Source organism: Xiphias gladius, chromosome 12 (assembly GCF_016859285.1).
Source record: "Xiphias gladius isolate SHS-SW01 ecotype Sanya breed wild chromosome 12, ASM1685928v1, whole genome shotgun sequence".
Taxonomy (NCBI): Eukaryota; Metazoa; Chordata; class Actinopteri; order Istiophoriformes; family Xiphiidae; genus Xiphias; species Xiphias gladius.
Window position 1 is genome coordinate 15,383,646 of NC_053411.1, and position 24,975 is coordinate 15,408,620.

The 24,975-nt window shown below is 41.8% G+C and overlaps 1 protein-coding gene across 1 annotated transcript in view; it reads left to right on the top strand.

The window, feature by feature from the left end:
• Positions 1-468: 468 nt before the first annotated feature.
• LOC120797727 (serine protease 27-like) overlaps positions 469-24,975 on the top strand; it is an 89,709-nt gene continuing 65,202 nt past the window's right edge. The window contains exons 1-4 of the mRNA XM_040141574.1: positions 469-567; positions 1,313-1,402; positions 9,168-9,296; positions 10,790-10,871. Of these exons, the coding sequence (XP_039997508.1) occupies positions 469-567; positions 1,313-1,402; positions 9,168-9,296; positions 10,790-10,871 (400 nt within the window). The remainder of the gene's footprint in view (positions 568-1,312; positions 1,403-9,167; positions 9,297-10,789; positions 10,872-24,975) is intronic.

The following is a 24,975-nucleotide window of genomic DNA, read 5'->3' on the forward strand; positions in this document are numbered from 1 at the left end:
TCTCTGAAGAGTAACCACTCATGGAGCATCAGTGGCCATACCTGTCTCTGAGTCCCTCTCTTTTTGTCTTTGCTATTTGACTCATAAGGGACCAAAAAATGCTAATTATCTTAAACTATAAAAGTTATAATTTATGGCATAAGTTTACTCGGTTGGATATTCTAGACTTGCTCTATGCAAATAACCATTGAATGAGTGAGTAGTCTAGTTGACTACAGTTTGCCAGCTCTACCTCTCTATAGCTCTATCTATAGCTGCAGAGAAAAATAATGTTTAATCTGTCTTTCACTTCTCTTCCTTCTTCTCCTGTTTTCAACCAGTGCCAACAGATATTTCCCAGTAGTCATCCTCACCACTGTACATGCATAGAGGGGTTCTTTGCATTGGGACAGTATGTGATTCTATTCGCTTGTTAAAACAGAAGCTAAAAGTCCCCCAAATATCAGAGACCGGGTTTCTATAGCTACAATGATCGGATTTCTGCCTACATGCCGGGTGCCCAAGTCCACCCCTGCCCTGGAACCGGGACTGGTCTGCCCACTGCCTGCGAGGTGCCCTGGAGGGGAGGTAAGCCTGTCAGGTTTTCCGGCCCCTCTTCTCCACCAAGCTGACATCCCCAGTTACACTTCACATCCTCCAAGATGCCCCATCGGCTGACCTCTCCCCTGACCCCTGTCTCATGAGTATTACATTTATTTTTGGAATAACCAGAGGAACTGGGCAGTTAGCGTGTTCGGTGATAGCGATGATAGCATGGCTGAACGGAGAAAGAAACCTGGCACACTGGACTTGAGACAGTGTGAGAAAATGATATTGGACTTTTTTATTTAATCGGACTCATTTCACAGGACCTGGTCCAGTGACTGACTTTATTGGACTTCTGAATATAACATTTGGACTCTATTGTTATATCATAACGCCATTGTTGTATTTTGTATTTCCACTGACAGTCAAAGCTTTCCTTTCATGTTATGTAACTGCCACTGCCATCTACATATCCTTCTGCACCTCAAGCCCCGCGAGGAAGTTGGATCCGTCTTTGAACTTTCTCTCCCGAGGTTTCTCCCATTTCGTTCCTTTTGCCTTCAACTTTTTTCAAGTTTTGCTTTTGTCTTTTTGGAGCATCTGGCCTGCTGCATGAGGCAACGAGTGTGATTTCTGGCTCTATAAATAAACTGGATTTATGGATTTGACTTGACATGTACAGCTCACACATACAGTATGCGCACATATGCACCATTTCTGGACCATTTCCTTTGTATTTACATGTGGATAGACTTAGTGTATATTCCTCTTTTCCATCTGCGGACAGTTTTCCCGACACAAGTTCGGAGAGGTATGGAACACTGAGAACACAGACTGTCTGGATCTCAAGACTGTCAGAGCAACACAGCTGCAAGAGGTGACTCACAGTAAGCGATTTTAATTTTGGTGCAAGAAGACTGGAATAATATAAACAAGAGTAGAGAGAAACATTTTTGGTTACAATTCTTCCTTTAAAATACCTCAAACGTCCACATTGGCAACATCCCACCTCTACTGCCTTTTAAGGTAAATTGAACCTCACAGTAGCCCATCCTTTCCATAAAAAGAGAGAGAGATCATATGCATTCCACATAACATATGAAATCAGGTAAACCGTCAGAGGAATGTGTCTCCAATCACTGCCACATGCCCACTGATACAAAATGTCAGATATGAGTATTGTCAAAGTTTTTGAAAAGCGTCCTTTTTTTGGTCGGGTGCAGGACCGGAAGCTCAGTCTGATATCAAATAATCTCTCATCCTGCACCTAACACCCTTGTTTGTTATTTATATATATATATATATATATATATATATATATATATATAAATATAAAATGATTAAAATCAACATATGTGTAGAAAGCAAGGTAGATAACGAGGAGTTATCGTCATGCATACTAAGAAGTTGTCCTGACCTCTCACGTCCTCGCCTCAGTATTACTGTCACACACACATATGCAAGAATACGCACCTGCATTAACGAACACGCCCATGACTCCGCACACAAATTCTTTTTCTGAGTCTGACCGGCCGCCATCTATAGGCTGCTTCGCCTCGCCAACATTTCTGTCCCTTTGATCGTCCGGATTTAAGTTGACTTCAGCGCCGTTTTTGTGCAGAGGCAGGGCAGGGGACTGACAAGGCAAGAAATGAAAAATGGCTGCCTTTCTCAATATCAGCGTTCCCCTCTCCATTTGACTGCAGGGAGCGTAAGTCGCCGTCATGACCCGTTTGAATTTCCAATGACAACATCACAAAAATCACTCCAAGGTTTTATTACTAGCAAAGCCTCTTTTTTTTTGGATGTAACTACTTAAGGCTGGTCAGGACAAGTTCAAAGAATGGTTACAACACAGGCAATCGCTTAGTGTTGACTAAATATTGAAAAAGGATAAAATAATAATTCGTACATAGTCTCTGCCATTAATACAAACTAGAAAAGGAGAGTACTTCAATTCATATAACAGAACTTAAGAAATCTCTAATAACTCAATTCCAAGTGTGAGGCCAGTGACTATACAAAATCAATACACATTACAGCCAGAGACATTTTTTGGTTTGGAGGATTTGGGGAGTGTCTTGTTGTGCCGTGTAATGTGTCCATCAACAGTAAGAACTGCTGGACTGAGAACAGTTTCAAAATGTCAAACTCTATACAAGAAGTTTGATTTGTTTTTTTGGTTTTTTGTTGTTGTTGTTGTTTGAGTTTAGATTTCTCAGATCATTCTAAACCAGCTGCTAAAATTTAAAACGCATCACTTCTTGTACAATGGAGATTTTTTTTTCCCCCCTGGAGCTACCGGCCAACATGTATGAAGTGCAGTAAATGTAAAGGATTTAAGTCATTTGATACATTAATTCAAGTTAACTGAAGTTATTATGTTCCTTCAGTTATTAGCTTCACTTCTTTTGCACTTTGAAGTTGTAATTTGCACCATAAAAAGAAACAGGAGTAATTACTGAGCCAAGTACCAGATCTAAATAAACTAGGTTGAGCTAATAACAGTGTACATTGGTATGGAAGATTAGCCCCGGGCAAAATACATTGAGTTCAGACCTAATCAGTGATTAATCAGTTCTGCTGAGGTTGATTTCGCATGATTAGAACTCAGTTTAACAAGAAATTCCAGTTTCCTCCACCATACAAAATTCAAAAAAACAAACAAACCACAAGATCCTGTCAGTTTTTACTTATGCTATTTGTACATCATCATACTCCTAATGGATTCACTGGAATTTTAAGTTGATTCACGTCTGATCTCTGGAGCAAAAGGACTGCTGGCACTACGCAGCATTCCATCCATTTATAACTCACATCTGGCAACATTCAGAAATATTTTGTTCTTCATATGCGGGCGTCTGGAGCATTTCATTCCCACCCCCGAGAGAGAAGGGCAGTTCAGCAGACTCCGGCTCAGATCTAGCTAACGGTCAGACTTCAGATAAACATCTAAATGCATCGGTTGCACGAAGCTGCCTAGTCCTTGCCTATCTTAAGTAGGACTAATTTTCCGTGATTTCTGTGTAAATTAAGACTTCCCTCAAACTGAAATAACGTGGCTGACTAATCAAATGTGTCAAACCACACCGATCTGTTCACGCCAGCCAACGAATGTTTGCCTTACAGGGACATTTTGCGGCAAAAAGTGTAACAATTCAAAAATCCATTAGCATAAAACCTGTAGCTGAGAGCACTGCACTTTGACTGGCAGCAAGGTCTCACTTTTACCATCACGTTGAATATCATAAATCCTCATAATGTTTTTCCAACCGGTAGCCTTTAATTTCCTGCCAGATCAGCGCTGGTGTTACCGTTAACACGGTCCCAAAGCCAATTTTCTCACTGTCTTGCATTTGCACCTGTTTGGTAATTTCAACGGATGAGGTTGCGTTAATGCAGTGACACTGTGACACTTTTTTGACATAAAAATGCACCTGTGTTTCCAACTGCTCAGGATACCAGGCAAGGGAAATGTTTCTACAGAAAAGGAGTGAGAAATGTTTCCATTATGAAAAACACCTTGCTCTTTATGGGAACAGTTTTTCTAGACCTTCGCTTGATGGTCAAATCCCAGTTAAATCTTTTTTTTCCCAAGTGTTTCATATTTTCTTTGGTCCAAAAAAGCCTTTTAACCAATACACGTTGATCTTTCAACATGCGTGGTCTCTTCAAGGATGTGATGCTTATTTTATCATCTTGATTTATTCTGTTTATTTGGTACTTCCTGTTGCAGGCATTCACTCAGAACTACTGAGTGTCATCCTTCAGGATAAAAAAATATATATATATATTTGAAGCTAAGCTCAAGTTACCCAAAGGGCCAACTTCCTGTTCTTCCCCTAATGCCAATTGTTCATCTTTTTTGGTAAATCAGACCCTCTGTAAACCCTCTTCTTAAAAGTAAGTCAGCTGTTGCTGGTAAGGCTCAGTAGGATCAAAAATAAGCTATTTTTTGATGCACATCATCCATCACCACGTCGTTCCTTTCCATTTGATTTAAGGAAGACATTTTTGGACAAACGGCATATTGGAAAATACCTTGACAGACTTGTAAAGTAGTGTTAGTGAATTTATTTGAAAATCCAGTGATTGCACACTCAAAACATCGCTGAGGGATTCATACTGTAGATTCATACATGTTACAGACACGTAGTTCTGCTCTTAAAGGGATACTTCATTGATATGGGGCTGTGTGGGTTACTCACAGGTGGTGACATTGATGGATGGGTATTAGCTCAGTCTATGAATCCACAGCTAATGTCTTGCAAAGACGAAGGAATCGTATATTGTAGAGAAAATGTGCTTCTTTTCATCTCTCTTATCGGAGCTGCTGTTAACTTTACTTTAAAAGCACAGTTCTTACACGTAGGTAACGCTGTACGCCAAGCTGTAGTTCTTCACGGTAAATCATGCAGAGGAGATTTACTAATGTAGCCCCCTTCTGACATGTGTTCAGTTAAATCTATGCTGCTAAAGCTACGATAGGAACATGCTGGTTAACCTGACATGTTGTCAGGCTGTTGATGTTAGCAGGCACATGCCGATGGGGTTAGCTGGTAATGGTGTAGACAAAAGTGAGGGTTGTGTTGAGTGTTTGCGTGCAGGTAAAAAGGGGTAATTCTGGGACCCTGGAAGACACCGTTGAGCCACCCTGACCCACCTGCACCCTCAAATTCAGATTGAAACCCTGTCGTTTTTTTTATTATTATTTTTGGGAAGAAAAGGTTGGTCCAGCCATCGTAGTTTAGCCTAAACTGATACAACGTGCTTGAGTCAAGCCGTCGAGTATCTGCTCTTTGCTTTGGTGAAACGTTTAGAGGCAGCTTAAGGTACATTAGGTCAGGGCTAGAGGATGGTGTCGCCTGTCAGAGGGCTCCGTAGATTTATGAAAGCACAGCCTGATACCCATTGCGGGGCCTAATGATACATCAAAACATCATTTAACACGAATGCTGGGCTTCTGTAGGAACACACAAACACACACACACACACACACACATACACACACAGAGATAAATGCAAATAGACATGCTGCGAATCCAATGAAATGTTGGGAGCATTTGTATTTTGTTTTGTTAGACCGAATCATGCGAGCAAAGACTGAAAGAGAGAAGGCACACGGGAGACAGGAAACAGAGACGCGAAGGAGAACGAAGAGACAGAGATAAGACCTAAAGAGATGCAGAGAGAGAGACAAACAGAAGAATGAGAGAGAGAGAACTCTCTGCCCTAAAGTCTCAACATCATTCACTAAGAATGCTTCCTTTACTCACGTTATAAATATACCAGTTGTGATTTTAAGAGTCTCTGAGGAGGATTTATACTCCGCAAAAGCACAAAATAGTAAAACTCTGTCCCCAGGGACTGATGGGGTCATTCATCAATAACAAATGACACAACAACTACTTTGCCATTTGTCAACACTTTCGGCTTTCCAAAACTCTCCGGCAGTGTGCCCAAAACTTCCGCAGGTTGAGGTTGCCAAATCAGGTTAATAAAGTCAGCGTTTATGTACGACGTTTATTTCCAAAAGGGCACCTGTCCAGTTAAAATGTGTTCCCTCCCCAAATGACTACAAATGCTAAAGGCAAGAAAACAGCAAAAGCTAGGAAAGAGCCAAAAAGCAAGTACAACGATAAGACAAGAAGGAGGTTTTAGACAAAAAAAAAAAAAAAAAATTGAAATAACAGCAACAACTGTTTAAAAGCGTTTGTTTTTCCTAATGAGGGATCAGTCATTTTCAAATGTCTTCGAGACACGAGGTGAATCCTCTGCAAGGTGGCTCCATCATCAAATGTGTCAGTCTGGGCTTTCACAACACTGTGTGCACAAAATTTAAGATCCTCCCGTCCCTCCTGTGCTAACAACGGTCCCCGCCATGTCTGAGGACAGTGACAAATTACCTCCTTTTCATGCAGCAGCGACTGGCAATGTTACCAGCTTCTATTCCAATAATTCATGGATTGTAAGGATTCCTCTTGGCAATCATTAACACCTGGTCTAATCTATGAGCAATGTGATTATTTCATTCAGTATCCTCCCTTCCAGCCAATAAATGTGCTGAAAAGCTGCATTCAAGAATGAGTGGCAAAACAAACAAAGCATTCAGCAACAGGCACATTGAAGCAGAAGCAGCCAGTGAGTTGGAAAGAATATGAAATGAATACAATATGAAATACTGAACTAAGGGTCAGATATGACGGGTGTATCATACACGTGTCATATCTAAGTAAAAAATGAGCCAAATACCAAAAATACACCACATAAGGACAGTTTGGGTGGTGGAGAGAGCTGCAGCAGCACATGGCGGTGGCACGAGCAACAGTGAGAAGTTATGCTGACTGCGTTTGTACACCTGCACGAACAGGATTGGACGTTACCAGTCAGCCGGAAGCCGCACAGCCGTGGACGAGCCGATGATCGTGGCGCGCGGATGAAACGGCTGATACCACTCAGCTAACTCAAGCGTGACTTCAGTGTTCTCACTAAATGAACACTATGCAGCCCCGTCTCAAAGAAGTAGATAATATTGATATTTTATGAACCACTAAATTGGAAGGAAACACAATTGCAGTTTGGATTATGTTCATTATTTGTTATGTTTTTTGAGTGATAGAAAGTGGCATGATTTTGTGCCGGACACAATTTTATAGGAAGGTGGGCGGAGTGGAGGGTAAGAGTGAAAGATTGTTCACACCGGAAATCCTGAGTCCTGTTGATGGTTCGGTTTAGGCAACTTAAGCACTTTGGTTAGGGTTAGAGAAACATCCTGGTTTTGGTTAAATGTTGATATTCAACACAACAAAGAAAACAGGTTGTGTCTTGTGCTTCAACTCACTGTTGACTTTTTTCAATATTTAAGCAGGACCACGGTCTTTCCCCAACCTAAGCAAGTGTTGCGAGAGCCTAAACGGTACCATGAAAAACATGAATCGTGCTTTAAGTTGCCACGATCAGACACTGTATTGCAACAGCAAATAATTTTGGGGAACGCAAATCAAATACACGGTTAGTGAACATTTTGCAGATTTGTTCTGTATCGACATTTTGTGACTTGGCAGTCATGTTCCTTAACAACGTTGCTTCTATGTTGATAGAAAAACACAACTCAGGTTATCCTTGTGAAAGGTGTTTGCTAGGGAGACAAGGTCGAACGCCTTTCACACCTTACAGTACCTGAAAATAATATGTTTTAGTAACAACAAAAGCTGGTGATTATGAGGGAAAATACAGAATTTCACCTGTAACCTTTGAATAAATCCATGTTCTCTATAAACTACGGGATTCTTCCAGTAGTTGGCCGATTAATCTCAAACGTCTCCACGGGGCAGCTGAGGTCAGTCTGTGAGTCTGTCAGTGCGCACAAGATTTAATCCGTAAAACCCTCGACATCATAAGATAATCTTTTCCAACCACTGGTCACAACCAAGGAACCCAATTTGTACCCACAGTCTTACATTTCACTCTTCAGTATTGCTATTTTCTATTTTGACTGATGTCAGTGCTTACTCTTTTAGTTCCACATGCCTGCTTGTTTTTTTTGTCTCAGTTATGGTTCCGATGCAATTTGTATTACTGAAATATTATATTTTTTCCGAACTCCTTATAATGAAAGCAACGCTAAGCTTTGTTCTCAAAGGAGAACGCTCTAAAACGTCCACATTAAAAATTCTTCATCATCTATTTAGTCGGTTAAGGATGTTCTTCCTGTGAGTTTGTTTTTAGGAATACAACGGTGATCAGAGACCTCAGAGGAGAATTACTAATGCAGCACACCTGCGCACTGTTTTGTTGCTGTATGACTCATCATCACAGGATTACAAAAAACAGGCAGAATGGAGAGCGTGGAACAAAGTGGCATTTGTGACTTTTCCGTCTTCAGTCATCCAAGTGACAAGACATATAGTGGGATCTCTCAAGGAGTCTCCTTAGTGACCTACACCAGGGAAATGAAATCACATTCCAATGCATGTGTTTCTCTCAAGGGCAACAGTGTAGGAGACAGTGACCAAATGTAATTGGTATTGGCCATGCATTCAGATTGGATCAAATAAAAAAAACAAACTGTGTGTTGTCCTATCTAATCTAACACTGAGATAAAGTTTCCAGGAATATCCTTCATCATCTCATTTTATGCTTCCTTAGATTGTGTGTGTTAGTGTGTGTGTGTGAGGGTGTGTGTGTGTGTGTGTGTTTGCTACCTTATCTTCATGTTGAGTGGATTAAACAATAACCTGGTTTGACATTGGAAATAAACCTAGAGTTATGTTTCTCAGTTTCCCTCTCCCCGTTCCTCCACCCCGCGCCTCCTCAGTCACCTTCAGTCTCTCCTCCTCTCTCTGTATTCCGTCTCTCCCTCGTATGCAATGAAGTAGCGACCACTAATCCACAGGCAGAGCGAGTGGGCGGGAAATATAGGAATTCAGTGGAAGCAAGGGAAACTGTGTGTGTGTGTGTGTGTGTGTGTGTGTGTGTGTGTGTGTGTGTGTGTGTGTGTGTGTGTGTGTGTGTGTGTGTGTGTGCATCACAGCTTCAGAATGAAGCCACGGCCAGGGTCAGCCTGCCAGATGCAATCCTTGACCAGAAGCGTTCTGCCCTAGTTTCTTTGTGAGTAATCTCTCTCGACTGTCTCCATTCAGATAAAGGCTCCGCTGCGGCAGCAGCTGCCGCTGTGTTTGCGCTTTTGGTTGCTTCAGAGGACCAGGCAGTTCAGCTGCCGGGACAAAATCGCACTCAAGCGGGCAAGGAGTTCCCCTGAGGGAGCGCAGGTAAACAACACCGCAGCAGTGCAGTAGAGGCACAGAATTTTACAACAGCAAAATACATAGTTTGTGTGAAATTAAGTGAAAACCAAATTTATGAACTGTCTTTATAGATTAAATAGTCTCATAAATAACGCACCAAGGTAAAGCTTTAATGCAGTAGTTCGCCCACATCACAAACAACACATACATTCTCTCATACCCCTAGGGGTATAAAGCCTTTTAGATAGTTTAGTTTTCTTTTCCCAGGTTTTGAAATAATGGTAACACCTATTATAAGGTGCACGTTACCTGCTCAGCACCAAAGCCAGTGAGCACAGTGGAGCGTTTAGCAGCTAAAGAGCCAGATATTTCCCTCAGGACTCGGTGAGCAGCAAAACAGGGTAAAAGAATTTGTGAATATTGGACTTACGTTTGCCAGGTGGCCAAAAGCACAACACCAATTGACTGCCTACGTTGCACCGGATCTGCTGGATGTGTAACTTAGTCAACTGTTTTCTAACACGTTTGCGTCTTGTTCGCTAGAAAATTTCTTATCTGCCAGTTGCAGTTGCTGCTAGCAATATAATGTTCAACTGAAACCAACTGCTGGTGGCAGCGTAGAAGTAGCTTGCATGAAAACTGTAAATAGTGAGGTCTGGTGTACCCTGAGCATCCGGGACACTGTTTTGCGAATGATTTTGAAAGTAATTTTTTAATGCTAAGATGAGCTGGCTGCAGGTTTACATCTACTGGACAGATATGACGTGGCATTGATTTTCTCATCAAGCTCTCTGCCAGTAAGCGAGTAAGCGTGTTTTCCAAAATGTCAAACTTTGGTCCTAGCATCACAAAAAGCGGTTTAATCATCAAGCTACAGGCTGTTACCTAAGATTAAATTTAATCAATATGTGGGATATGTGAACAAGTAATATAAATATTACCAAAACCAGACTTAAACAATTACCTGGTATCCATTCTTTCAAGGTGCTTGTGGGATTGGTTTAAAAGCCCAGTTTACCATTCAGCCGAAGGCTTTCGATCACATCAACTTGGATGAAGATCTAGCTTCAGCACTCTCATCCGCTGCATAACAAGAAACCGATATAACAGCAAAGAGGATCACAGCCCTTAGCAGCAACACAGGAATGCTAGGAAAAGAAAAAAAAGGCCTAGGAAAAGAGGTGGGGGGGGATTTTCTCATGGTGCATTTACCCAGCCGTGATTTTAATGGCTTACCTAGACCTTGGAGGGTTATTACTTTAGCATGGTTTGTTTGGGGAAAGTGCAGACAGGGCTGAGCCAAGCGTGTCTCATCTGAATTCTGATCCATATGTATAGAGCGAGAGGAAAACCCCAAAAGGTAAACTGTAGCTGCTTGTTACTACGACAGAAAGCTCCAGACATCCAGAACTTGAACTTGAACAGTGTTGCATTAGCAACACGGGATGCTGCATCTCCATGTAACATTTGTTCATGCGCTGGTCCTAGTCTGTTCCCTGTGTTTCAATGTTCAACAGGTGCGGCCGCTTCACTGTAAAATTCTAATGTACCCTTTCGCCAGCCCTGTGTGGATACTGCAGACCTCTTTTTCTAACCTGGGTAAGTTTATGTGGGATCTGCGTTATGCTATGTTATCTTTCCTCTCCTCCTGCTCGCTCTCTCCTTTCTCAACCTCAACTGTGCGCTTGCTTCAGTGCAACATCACCGTCGGCTTGATATGTCTCCCGCTTCGGCCGTTATAAAGCAGACGATTGGCTATTCGGGAGGAGGGCCGGGGTGCGTGTCGTACAACCGCCATCTTTGGCGACGCAGATTTTTCTTTTCTGGATTCTTTAAGTGGCTTGTCCGCTCTGGTAATAAAACCAGAACCTGTCCGAAGGCAAATAATTTTATTTTATACAGTACGTAATATTAGCAGTATAAGTTAGCTAGAGAACTGTCCCGCTTGCGAGCAAGCTAGCAAGCTAACTCGCCCAGCAGGGGATCTAGCTAGACTCTTTTGGTCCAGGACATCTTTAAACTGTGGAAAGCTGACCCACAACTAGCCCAGCTTTTTACCATGAAACTCTGTACATTACTCTTTAATGCGGGCACAGGAAATGTTTTGTTTGTTTGTTTGTTTTTCTTTTTTCATTTTTGTCCAGCAGCGGGCTGCATCTTCAAATGCAGGTTTTATGGTCTCACGGGTGTCTGCAGTCTGCCCAAACTTTTAAAATGTTGGCATGGAGTGGAACAAACATTTTAAGCCCACATTTCCCGACTGCACTGTATAAATATGTATTTATACAGCATTTATTCAATGGTTGTGTAATAGAGAGAGCATGGCTCTTTCCCTCTTTGCTTCCAGTGCCTCAACCGCACTTCTTCTCTGTTCTCCAAGCCTCTCCAAGTGATGAAAGGCTTTTTGTCACAGGTTTATTATGTATTAATTCTCACAACCTGTCTCATTAAGTTACACTGACTCAACTGTGGGCCTCTAGATGGAATGTGAGTGAGAGGCATTTTTTTTTTGTTTAAGTTCTGAGGTGTGGTTAAGTGGTGACAGCGTCCTCCAAAACTGTTCTCCTTGCTAATGAGGAGCCCCTTTAAGGTTGAAAAGAGCACGGCAGGGACCTGTTCATTTATCAGTGGAAAGAGTGGACTCTTCCGACACAAGATGCGGGAATCAAAATTTTAGTTGGCATGTTGGAAGCATTAGAAATGTTTTTGGATATGTTCGAATGAGATAAAACGTTGCTGAGAGTGCTCAACGGAAACAGCTACTCCACATCTATTGTTTATGAGCGTGCACAAGTAGAACCAACTACTAAAACTGATGTTTTGTGAGATGTGAGACTGATGATACACCAGTAGAGAACCGCACAGCACCATCACAGTCTGGCACTGTGCCGCACTTAACAATTTAAGACTTTGCAAACTTTGTTATTGCAAAGTCAAGTAATTCGGTAGTACAACCAACACACAGGCACACCTGGTTCAACCCCGTGTCATGGCAAACAAAGAGTGGAGATGAGCTGAGCGTTTGCTTATCCAGCAGGCTCAAGAAAAATCTGTTATGTATTGAGGATGACGGTACTGAAAAGTCCCCTTTAAAGTATAAGGCTGATGATGTTTTTTAAAATTTTCCTATTGTGAGCAAATCCCACGACGAGACCAAAACCAACAATGCATTGTTCCTACTAACAGGTATCACCTGTGTAGCCAAAGCTTGATGTAGTTTATTCCGCTGTGACCTGTTCTTTTATTACCGCAAACACATTAACCGCAGTTCATTTTGAGTAAGTCCCACTGAAACCAACCTGGTGCCATAAATACTCAATTTTGAGCCAGAGGGGTGTTAATCCACAGGTGAAAATAGTCCCCAACGAATGCTCTATTCACTCCTGTTTGAGTAACGTGTGCTAGATATTACAAAGGCCAGCTGTTTCAGGAAATTATTGGGTCTTTTTAAAAAATGAAATTACAATTCTAGTGATCAATTTGTAATGAATTACATCTTCATAGGAACAAATGGACACGGGGCAGAGTGCCACCGACGGGGTGGGATAATCATCGGGGGACTGACTAATGAATCTTTTGTTTTAGTCTTTTCATGGGAGTTCTGGACAGTAAGAGAAATCAAGGTTAGGTATTGAACTATTCAACCTCCATCATCCTGTCATGTCAGCCAATCACACAAATGTATCATAAGACACTGATTCAAAACATTCCTTTACGAATTCTAAATATATTTAATAGCCACAGTTTAATGTCTTCAAAATGTCCTTGGGAATGCCAAGAACATTGAATTGCTCCAAAGCACTTGATTGTTTGCCCTGATTACGACATTACATCGCATAATTTGTCCGCCACTTACAAGTCACTTTGGATGAAAGCGTCTGCCAAAAAGAGTAAACGTAAATGTAAACATAATATGATTTAGGTTGAAGCTACCAGAAAATGCTATGGTCATGGCAATGTCCTTTTTAAGGTTGTCCGTGTAAATTAGTTGGCCTTGGCAGCACAAGATAAAGGTTAAATTTTAATGTCTTGTCTGCTCTATCAAATATGGCATACAAAGCAGAGAAAATGGAAGGGGGGGATGAGTCATAAGGGATGTCAATACAGTGCAATACAGTGCAGTTTTAATGTTTGTAACTCAACGTATTGAATTTCCCTGCAAAAATAAGGTTGAAAAGTTTAGGCTTTTGCAATTTTCGCAAAAAACTATAAGGTTGCCACTTGCAGATTTGAGAAAGGTATACTTGTGTTTGTGTTTGGACATACCTGAGTATGTGTGTGTGTGTGTGTGTGTGTGTGTGTGTGTGTGTGTGTGTGTGTGTGTGTGTGTGTGTGTGCATGCGCGCAGATTTGTGTTTGTATTTCCTTTCATGTCAAAGGCTCCCCAGCCTCGAAGGAAATGGCTCCACTGCTTTCAGGATCCGGTTGTAAATAACACTCACATTAGCTGAGAGATCTGGACACAGAAAGAGATATGGAGAGAGGAAAAAAAAGAAAATTGAAAGGAGAAGAAATGGGGTAAAACACAGACAGAGAATTCATGTGAGATGAAGAGGGAGGGAGACAGAATCGGGCAACAGGAGACAGAATATGCACTGAATGAAAAGATGATGCCAACCACCATGAGAGCAAATGAAGTAAAAACAAAAATGGATAGGAGAGACAGAAAGACGGTGCTGGCAGCAGATAAAAATGAGCATGTTGCAGGGAACAAGCTGTAAGGCAGAGACAGGATTGCGGAAATGAGGAAACCACAACAAAGCAAGCGAAAAAGAGACAACGGCTACAGTCTCTTCTGAATGGTCACAGACACAAGCTCAAAGTGACACATTCTTTGTAGTAGTTGTCAAATGTATTTTCTTCAGGTAAAGTACTCATAAAAAAACATGCTTTGGTGGCACTTCTTTTTAATCCAAATCACCCTCCAGTATAACGAGTGCATAAATGAACATTGGATGTCCCAGTGAGAACTAAACCCTTCATCCTTCCAGCTTTGGTGCCATATTCCAGCGTTTGAGCTCGACAGGACCAGAACTTTGGAAAACGCCTTTAAAAACGTTGCAGTGTCCTTCCCTTTGGATAATCTTTGAGTGCGTCAGAGATGCAAAAGGTGCCGAACCTCAAAGACACCCACACACACACACACTAGCACCTCAGAATACCTTTAAATGTGTAATTCTTGGAGGGTTACTTGAATGCAACTTTTGACCTTATTTTCCAATTTCATCCAAAGTAAACTGGGAAAGACGAGATGGAGAAAGTGAATATAACGCCTCCCTAAGTGCTCTTAGGCAAGACTCTGGAATGTGCTTGGCGGCCAGTTGAATTCTTTACTTGTTCGAAAACAGAATATTGATGAAAAATTGTATCGTGTCACATTTTCTTAAAAAAAAAGGCTTAACTACATTAGCTAAACACTTGACACTTGACCCGTGATTCATTAAGTTGCACTAAAAACCTACTGTGTCTGTTTTATGTTTACGTTATTCCTGTGTAAAAAAGACATGGCACTGAAGACGGCGCACCTGCCTGTCGCTGTCTATCGGCGAACCTTTCGTCAAGCGATGCATGTAGCGCGCCGCGTCTTCGGCGCTGAAACGTTTGACGGCGACCGGCAACCTGTTTCCTTTTTTACTTCCTCGGAGCAAGCTTGCTCGACAAAGTGGCCTCAATCTATGCTCTCTGATTTGCTGACGTCGTTTCCGAGTGAATAGAAACTCAACCAAGGGGGACACACGACGAGTTTACCAATCATCCACCGATTCACACCAGAGCAAATGAGCTATAGGTGTGAAAATGCCCTGAAAGTCTGGATGTATCTCAGCCTCTTCTTTGTTGATTTTGACAATTCTTTTTTGTAATGTGTTCCCGTTAGCCTTATGGGGATTCACTACTAAATTGCTGAAGCACCTCTTTAAATGATGAATCAGTTGACTAAATGATTAAATGCTCCACAGCTGATTAACATAAATTTCTTTCCTGGGGTTACTTATGGATGACTTATTAATGATGACAGCAGTTTTGTGCAGATCAGACCTTTATACAGTTGTGGAGCCACATCTGATACCTAATATCTACATAATAAATCATTTCATCCCACAACACAACTACAATAATGATCCAGTTACATCAGCTCCAGTTAGAGGCTTTTGTGGTTCTTCGCTTTACGTCTTTCTTCAAATAGTGAAACTGACAGAAGGCATTTAGCCTGTAATGAAATATTCTCATCGTTATGAACCAACCTCCTGGTTTCAATTTGGGAAAACAAAAGAAAACTGTCACGTCTCCCCCGAAGTTTTGATCCCTGCTCCTTTCTCGCAGCCCAGCGACTTACGTCACTGTCTGATTCACCTTCCTAGCGGGGGGGACTGACAGAGGGGAGAATAGAGGGATAGCGAGAAGGACACAGAGGGGCGCGGAAACCAGACCGGAGACATTAGCAGAGGACAACAGACGGAAGGAGGACGGAAGAGGGGAGGACTGAGAAGGGGAGACAAGGTGAGATGCAGATGTAGTAGAAATAGAAGGAGAGTTCATCATTTAAACTGACAGGCATACCAATGTTTTCTCTTTGTCAGACATGGTCTCTGTCTGTTTTACTTTCCCTCACCCTCCGTCATCCACCCCTTTTCTCTTTCTCCTGCCATTGATTCCATTTCAACTTGTCTCTTCCCCTACATTTTCTCTCTTTCTCTCACCCGTTTTCCTTCTATCTCACCTTCATGCCTCCTCTTCTCTCTCCTCTCTCTCCTCCATTTTTTTTCATCAATCACTATCCTCCTTCCCTCCTCCCTCTCCCTGTCTCGCCTTTGAGTCATTCAGAATTATTGCTCTGCGGCGCTCCCCTTCAGTGGGCGCTCATCAAGCTTGACTTGGCTGCTATCTGCACACACAGCCTGCCCTAACAACACCGAAAGGTGTTTTGCAACCACACGTGGAGACGTGTTTGCAAACCCGCGAACATCTCTGCCGAGGCAAACGGGTAGCACAGCGGGACCAATCACATACCAGGAGCCACTTACGGTATACGAATCAATGGCCCTGCCGGGCCTTGTTTCCCAACTTCCCAGTCGCACCTCTTTCTCTCACCCGTTAATCCATTCAACTGTCTACCGAGTCTATCAATCACTATTCCCCACAGGAGGATGAATGAGTCGCCAGTGATTCATTTGACTGCCACCTTTACTTATGCCTTTTCTCCTTTCCTCTGACTTTCCCCGCCCTTCCTCCCACCCCATTATAGTTTTGTTTATCCAAACTTTTCTTCAAGCCACGTCTGTTCAGGAGCCAGGATGTAAAGTAGCATGGCAGACGGCGGCAAAACGGACACACTGGTTGCTGAGCTGATGCATTTGAGCTTGGATCTGAGTTTACCTTGGCTGAGCTGGCTTCAGCATATGCTAGCCGCTGCTTGGTTTATGGCCATGGGGAGAGTCATTTGGACCAACCCGACATTACTCAGAACTGCAGCGGACCGTAGCAGAGAAGATCATATTAGTTACTACCTGATCTTTTACACTGGGCTCAATGCTGATATGCGGAGCAACAGTAGTGCTAGAGGTTGAATTTAAATTCTATGATTCTAATTTGTAGTGCTTAAAAATGTAATTGTTAATTTAAAAAAATGTTTTGTTAAAAACCAATTTGCCTTTGTGCCCTGTCTTTACAAATTTCATTTGTTTTTCACAGTTTAAAAATGAATCCTCTGGTTTGGCCATTTTTGCATTCTCCCCTCACATTCCTCTCACATATCTTCCCATGGGGCATCTGGAGTGTGTATTTGCAATCACTGTGGTACACCAAATACTGCTGATAAGAGCCGGAATCAGCATCAAAAGCCATAGGTTTAGAAACCTCCCAAAAACCATAAGACTTCGTAACTCTTTCTGCAAGTGTTGTGGAACGCTGTAAGCAGCACCGAGCGCTCCAAGCGTCCCGTGCATGGCTTTCATCTTGAAAGTGCTGGGAAGGCATCAGAAACCAGCATCTGGCCTCAGGTGGTCAGAAACAATTGTACAGCTGAACTGTCCTGATGCTGCTGCAGCTCAATTCTTTAATCATTTCTATTGAGTTTTTTATGGCAGCTGTTGTCTTATTGTTGGTTTTGTTTCCTTTAAATGCCCCTCAGCATCGTATGCAATTAGCGCTTTATTTCCTTTTGTAGCATGCATCATGCAGCAATTTACATTTGATTTATAAATGCACTAATGTTTAATGGCAGAGATCCCTGTTTAAATGTATGGAAAAATACAGCTTTTTCTGTTTTTAACATGACCATGGATTTGAACTCTTCAGATTAATTTCCAGTTGTGCCATAGACATTTCTGAACCTGTTTAAGAAAAAGATGTAATTTTACATTTAAATGCATTCATTTCAAACATTCACAGTACTAATCCTTAAGTAGGATTGTTTTTAGGCAAAAATGAAATTAAAAAATAAAAATGAAGGGATTTAGTATTTTTCCCACCAGAATGAGTAATTACAATGCATTCATCTGGCATGTTTTACCAAAGCGACTTATATTTTTGCCATGCATACACACATAGAGAATAATTTAGCATTTAGGGTTTTTGTTTAGGGACACAACATGCAGCAAGAAGAGCAAGGATCCGTCCACCGACACAGTGATTGAAGGAGCAGTTCAACATTTCAAGAAATGTGCTTATTCACTTTCTTGGGTTAGATGGGAGGATCGATACCACTCTCATACTCTCTGTTCAATTTGAAGGTGGAACCATTATCCAACTAGCCAATACCTTAGCATAAACACTGGAAACATTGGGTTAGCCTGGGTCTGTCCAAAAAGTGACAAAATTCACCCACCAGCACCTTTAAAGCGCAGTAATGAAAGTGTTATATCCCGTTTGTTTAATCCGTACACAAACCAAATCGTAAAACATGATCAGTCCCACAAATTGTTCGTTTTTACTGTTTTTGAAAATAAGTGTATTTCCTAAAATGCCGAAACAGTTCCTTTAAAAGACCCTTTACGCCACCTCTCTACCACCTGAGCCTCAGTGAGCCCATGGATTCATGGCAATGTGACTAGCGCTTTGAAACAGCAATTAGATCATCATGTTCAGGGATAAAGCGAGAAAAAAACTTAATTGATCAGATAAATGAATACATAAAATACCATCTCTTCAATTAGTTTCATACCTTGTCTGGTCCCTTCATTTTCTTCCTCTCTTCCTCTTATCTCTCCTATTTGTTTTTTTTTCTTTGTTTCTTCCTTTCCTTCTTTCTTTCTTTCTTCCTTTCTTCCTTTCTTTCTTTCTTTCTCCTTCCCCTGTCAAAGTTTAAGCCCCAGGTCAATAAATGGCTTTCAGTGTTCTTTCAAGGACAACACCTAACTCATTAAAGGCAATGATGAGCTTTTCATCGACTCGCAGATTTACTGTTGGGCTAACTGTGCACTTCATCGCCTGTCTTGATCCAATAATGAGTTTTGCCCACATGGAAATAGCAGATTTTAATTATGCTGGTAGCAGAAGAATGAAATATCCACCCGGGCTGAGTAGCAAAATAACTCACCTGCCCACACAGTGACTTACACAGACACACTTCTGCAAATAAATACACAATTGTACATGAAACTGCACAAACAGGCACAGTCTTCTTTCTGTCTCTCTCGCACAGTCAACAATGGAGCAGTCTAATGAGGAAGAAAATCTCTCTTTACTGCAGTAAATCTCTGCTGTGTCCTGAGAGGATTTCTTTTCAAGTCTTTGTGTTCAGGGCGATAATGGACACTTAACCACACCGTGTTCCAATAACTGGATTGAACAACCGAGATGGCTGCACCACCAATGGGGACGCAGTGATAGAGTGTTGGTGCCCTAGCGAGCCTTTCACAATCGGCGACGTGCAAGGGTGCACCAGAGGAAAAGGGCCACCTCGACCACATTGCAAAAATCTTCATGCCTGTGAGCACCACAAACGAAACTCCACTCACCTCCATGGCATCGGGGAGGACGGAGAGACATCTCAGTGGCAGATATCTCAAAAGCTGGACCAGTAAACCTAAAACAGCAGCAGGAAGACACTCATTCGCCCCAGAGTTCCGAGAATGTAAGAGTATGCTGTTCCTATCAAGGGAAATATATGGTAATTTGCATGCAGCCTAAAAGCGACATGTGCAGTAATTCAATTGCTGCGGTTTCATTTTGTTTATTAATTTGTTCGGTGATTGGCTCCAGCCCCCGGCGACCCTCCAAGGACAAGCGGTATAGATAATTGATGGATGGATGGCTGGAATATATTTGGTGTCGGGGTCAGGGCCATTACAAATAGTGTCAGCGGGTAAGTGGAGGGTGATGTATTTTTTATCATTTTTCTGTAGCAAAACACATGCCCCATCGGTGTTACAGCCAATTGACCTTTTTTGCAACCCAGGTGTGCAGCCCAAAAGTTTTTGTTTACATTTTTGCAAATTACCACCATTAAAGGTGTACCCATGGATATACCGACAACTGGATTACTCACTGGATTACTCTGACACTGAGGAAAACTTAAAAATGTGATTTTTCTCAGGCCAAATCTGGAGTTATAAAGTGATTCATGAGTGGGTTTGCGGGTGTCTATTTGCAATGTTGTGAACCTGAGAACGACAACAACTTTTGACACAAATTCAACAATTGGGCGTTCAGGATTTTAAAGTACCTTCATTGCCTCCATTAGCTGTGAGCACCCACTTCTGCCCCCCCGAGGAAGTGTACCTTACAGTTTGACAGCCTATTCCCTGGAGAAAGATTTACTGTACCAGCATGTTTGGTTATATTTTTGCTCATCAAAAAGAGTCTGATGTGTAACTCTTTCTGGCACGCCTGCAACTCAACAGAGCCCCGTATCCTGATAATGGGATTGTAAATCACTGATCTATACACCATTAAAAGGCTTTCTGTGAATCCAAGACCGAAAACTGGCACGTGACGTTTGCCTGAATCAAAAACCAACGACCGCCTACAGCCAGATTTTGACTAATGAGGAAATGGGGCAATCATCAATCAAAATCAGACTCCCAGGCGCCAGATGTGATTCCAAATGAGTCATGATCCTTGCACTGTGGTGGCGGAGCAGTCGCCTCATCTCGTGCACCGTCGTGATTACATGAATGAGACACAGAGCCATTCAGAGGCGGACACAATCACTTTCAGAATATGAATGAGAATCACAATGTAGATTCCCGTCATTAGTAAGAGTGCCAGGACTTGTTTGCGCTGTGTGGTATCTCACTGCATGGCATTATCCAAGCGACAGTGATCTACCGTAAATGAGCTATGGGAGCGGAACTCACGATTTTCCATTCTGCTGAAAGATGATTCTAGTGTTTGTGATCACAGCCGGAATCAGCGTCGGAGAAAATGACATACGCTGTATACGACCGTGTGGAAAACCCTTACTTAATTAAAAATCTGAAGTCTAATAGTGCTTTATTAAGGCACTGTGCACTTTGATATATCAGTAATACCCAAGACTTAAATTAGTTAGATAACCACCGTCAGTATATATTTTTTTATATTCTGTGATTATAAATCCATGCGAATCATTAAAATTTTATTTTATCTTTGTCTTTTCGTAAAATGGTTCTGTGTATTCGATAACTTGACTGCTTGACTTCTAAATTATTGAATGAAAGAAAGTGCATTTTGATCAAACATTAAAAAACCCCTTTACAGTTCTGTTAAGTTATTATTACCTTCATCACCATCTGGGCTATAATTTCACCCAAGTGTAACTTGATTCTCTCTAGTGTCAGCAATTATTTAATGAAAGTAAACATACATACCCATGGAAAAGGTTGGTAATTGGGAGAGTGAGGAAGAGAGAGAAATAGAGAGAGAGTCAAGTACACAAACACGAATAGACAGTGAGGGAGACACAGAAAACCTGGGAGAGAGACAATAGATGCAGATTTCTCTTTGATCAGGCTGTCGGTTCAGTCAAAAGATGCTGTGTGTGTTTCTGAGCATTCAAACGTATCTGGAAGAGAAAACAAAGCCGCACAGACCCAGACCCAGAATCTGGCCAACCTGTTGGCTTGCTTACAGCCTGGCTGCTCATGTTTGTTGCCCCATTGGACGTATTTTCAGAGCCGTAAACGTGTTCTGACAGCGCTGGCCGGAGATAAAAACAAATTAATTGGCGGATGTGTAATGAGTCCTGGGGCGTTTTAATACGATTTTAAACGCAGGACTTTTATATTGGTACTTCTATTTAAGAAAAGGATCTGAACACTCTCACCACTGGACCTCCGTTATGAAAGTCAACTCCCAGTTTCTCTCCTCTTCCTCCTTCTTTTGCCTGTACACACACACACACAGACATATAATACATATAATATCTATCATGTATACAGTATAAACACACACGTATACTCAGAGCAGACTTCTGTTATGGGTCTGTTGGGTTGTTGACTGGGGGAGTTATCAGTGGAACACACCCCTTCCCTTTGCCTCGCCTCGTCCCAGTGGGCTACAACACCCCCGCACTGCCCACACAATCTATTCACTGTGCCTGTGTGTGTGTGTGTGTGTGTGTGTGTGTGTGTGTGTGCGTGGTGTATGACACATGCCAGTTCAGTAATGTGTGTGAGTGAATGAAAGATAAACAAGTGCGTTCCTAGATCAGTGTGTTTGCGCACCTCAGAGTTAATTTTGTCATCTATTTTTAGATTTAGTCTTGGTCCTGAGATTTAAAAAGTCCATGTTAGATTTAGTCATATTTAGTCAACCTGACTCTTTTTACTTTTAGTCAGTTTTTAGTCGACTAAAGTTCTGGACATTGTGGTCTTGTCTTAGTCGAAGAAAAACATAAACATTTTAGTCTAGTTTTAGTCAAGACCAAAAATGAGCATTTTCGTCAAACTTCAGTAAACACTTCATCCAACTGATTTCAACAGTTTAAGCCTGGAAAAATGCAACAACGTTAGCAAATCCAGTGCAGTCTAACTCTGCAATATAATATATATCAGAAAGTAACAACGGAAAAGAAAACCCTTCACAATCAAAAAGAACCTTGTACAGCAGCCCTGCGATAAATCATACCCTTATAATGTTCAGTCTTGTCAGGACTGACAAAGCAAATATTAAATTCTATCCCACAGGGGTTTCATACAATATAATACACTGCCTGGCAGCCATATCGGAGTTCCTCTGTTCAACAGTGGTTGTGAATAGCTGACTGTATTCAGCTTATTAAACATTTAATGTAGGTATCCCACCTAAACAAAGAAGGTAACATCCAGCGATGCTTTTGATTTGAATAATGAGGCTAATTGCTGGTAGCTAGTTAGGAAACCCAGGGTTCGAAATAACCTAAATTCTTCTTTACTCTATTGTATTTGACCATTACACAGAAACAGTTGTTACAATTTGCTTGTTTTATTTTTGTTTCGCTGCTTGTCTATTTATCCTCTTTACCGGTGTAACCATGTCCATATCATTGAGGGGTCATGGTGGAATAAAGAAAAGTTTCTAAGTCAGTTAGCTAGAGGGAATTGCACGAATGACAAGGCTAAAGTGAGTCCGATCGAAATCCAGTCTTATCTTTACTGATCTCTGCTGCTCCAGCTCAGCCGCCTAGCGTTGCGACACTGCTCTCCTTTACCACTCTACCACAGCAGGGCTCTACAACGCCAGCACACGCCGATGCATGTAAACTCGGCTGTGGTCGGGTTCGTTGTGTTCTCCGCAGCCGGTGTCCATACTCAGCCAAAGATCTTTGGGGGAAGAACTTCCACAGAATAAAGGAGGAGTGTAGCAGGTGGAATCTAGGGTTTCCCGAAATTAAGTGGGATGTTATTTTAATGTTAATGTGTCAGATACACATTTAATCGACATTTAGGTAAATACAAGTATTGGATATGCGTTGGTACCGGCAGACAGCCAATATTACAGGACTCGGGACCAAAAAATCTTGATTGGGACATCCCTAGGCTGCATCTGGCCTCAGTTAAAGTATCTTGAAATTCCAGGAAGACATCAGTCATTTCACACCATCGCTATTCTGAGCATCTGCTGCGCCATCACTCCCTCTGGGTCCCTTGCTTTCCCGTGATGGTCTGACACAAGTTTGTATTTTTTTGATTAGCAGTTGTTCCTTTGCTGCATCTTTTATTATTTATTCTTTGTCTTTGTCCCTTAGACATTTGTTTGATGATTTGCAATGCAATTTCACAAACCTTGGTAAATGTTTAGAAATGTTTTCTCTTCTTTTTATTTATAATTAATAAATACATTAGACGTCTCTCCATTTTCATTTCTTTTCTGAGCTAACAGATCTTTCTACTTGCCCTTTAGCTACTGATCTTATGCCAGTTGCCTTTTTAGCATATTTAGTCACTCACTGTGTAATTAGCTGCTGCCTTAGTAAACCCCAAGTTGATTTCATGCTAATTCTGACTCCAAAATTAAAGGAGGTATGTAAATCAAGTGGGTAAAACTGTCTCTGATTGTTTTGGGATAAAAACTACAGCTTTTCTGGAAAAGAGTCTACAATCCTAGACTATTGCCTTTTACCCAAATCATCAATGAATTGATAGACTTACTACCATGAAAACATTGACTGTTTCTTCCTTGATTTCTATATCTAATTCTTTACTGGACCAGTAGAATTGTAGTATTTTGTATTCTTTAATTTATTCCCCATACCCAATTGGATGAACAATAAGCGGTGTTCTGACAAGCCCTGTCTGCTTTTCTTCACATCACTGCGTTATTAACGGAGCAATTTTTCTAAAATCAGGTTTGCCATAATGAGATTTTGAGGTTTGAGGTCGCAGTTTGTGTCGGAGAGAGAATCCATACTTTCATCTTTCATCCCATCCATTTTCCTCTACAGTGTAAAAATGCAAACTGGAGAAAGCGGCTGAAGTTACGTGACTGTTGCAGGTATCAGTCAAATGCGATCAGACTAATGAAGGACAGCGAAGAGAAGAGGGAGCAAAGGGAGGAGAAGGATGAGGAAAAGGTGGAGGAGAGGGGGCTTAAACTATTCTAACAGCAGGATTTGTCCAGGAAGACTTTGATCCCTCATTTCAGCTCCAAAATTGACTCGTATGACAAGGAATCGGGCTGCAAGTAAATTTAATCCAAGCTCAGGCATCTGGTGTCACCCAGAGACAGCGGCGTTACACATGAGAAGGGAGACTGTAACAATGCACATTTGTCACGAAGTGGTTCACAGAGCAAATAAAACAATAGAGAAGAATCCCGCTGAGAATAGCAACAGAGCCCTGGTGTTTTGTGTGGGCTCGGAAATAGCTGGAGAGGAGGCGAAAAGGGGCAGAGGACAAGAGGAGGAGAGAGGAGGGGAACAGACTGGAAGGAGGAGACATCTCTACAAAATGTGGAAAAATGTGTTCACACACATCTTCGTTTCACAAGCCTGGATTCATTCATCGTTTCCGTCCTTTCTCTCCCCCTACATTCATTGAAGAAATTCGTGTTTTGTTTTTACTAGCAGCACAGCACTGTCGCCCCATGCGAAAATACAGCACGACACACACACACCTCATCCTCCTGTGTGGATGTGCCCGGCTACGTTGTCCAACCTGTGCGCGCCGACAGGTCCGCTGCCAGTGACCTAAATGTTGAGAAAGTGCGAGGCAGTGTAGCGCGTCCTCCTTTACCCTCTCGTTACAAACGCGCACGTCAATTCCTTTCAGCCTCTAAAAATCCTGTTTTCTTCTCTACGTGCCCA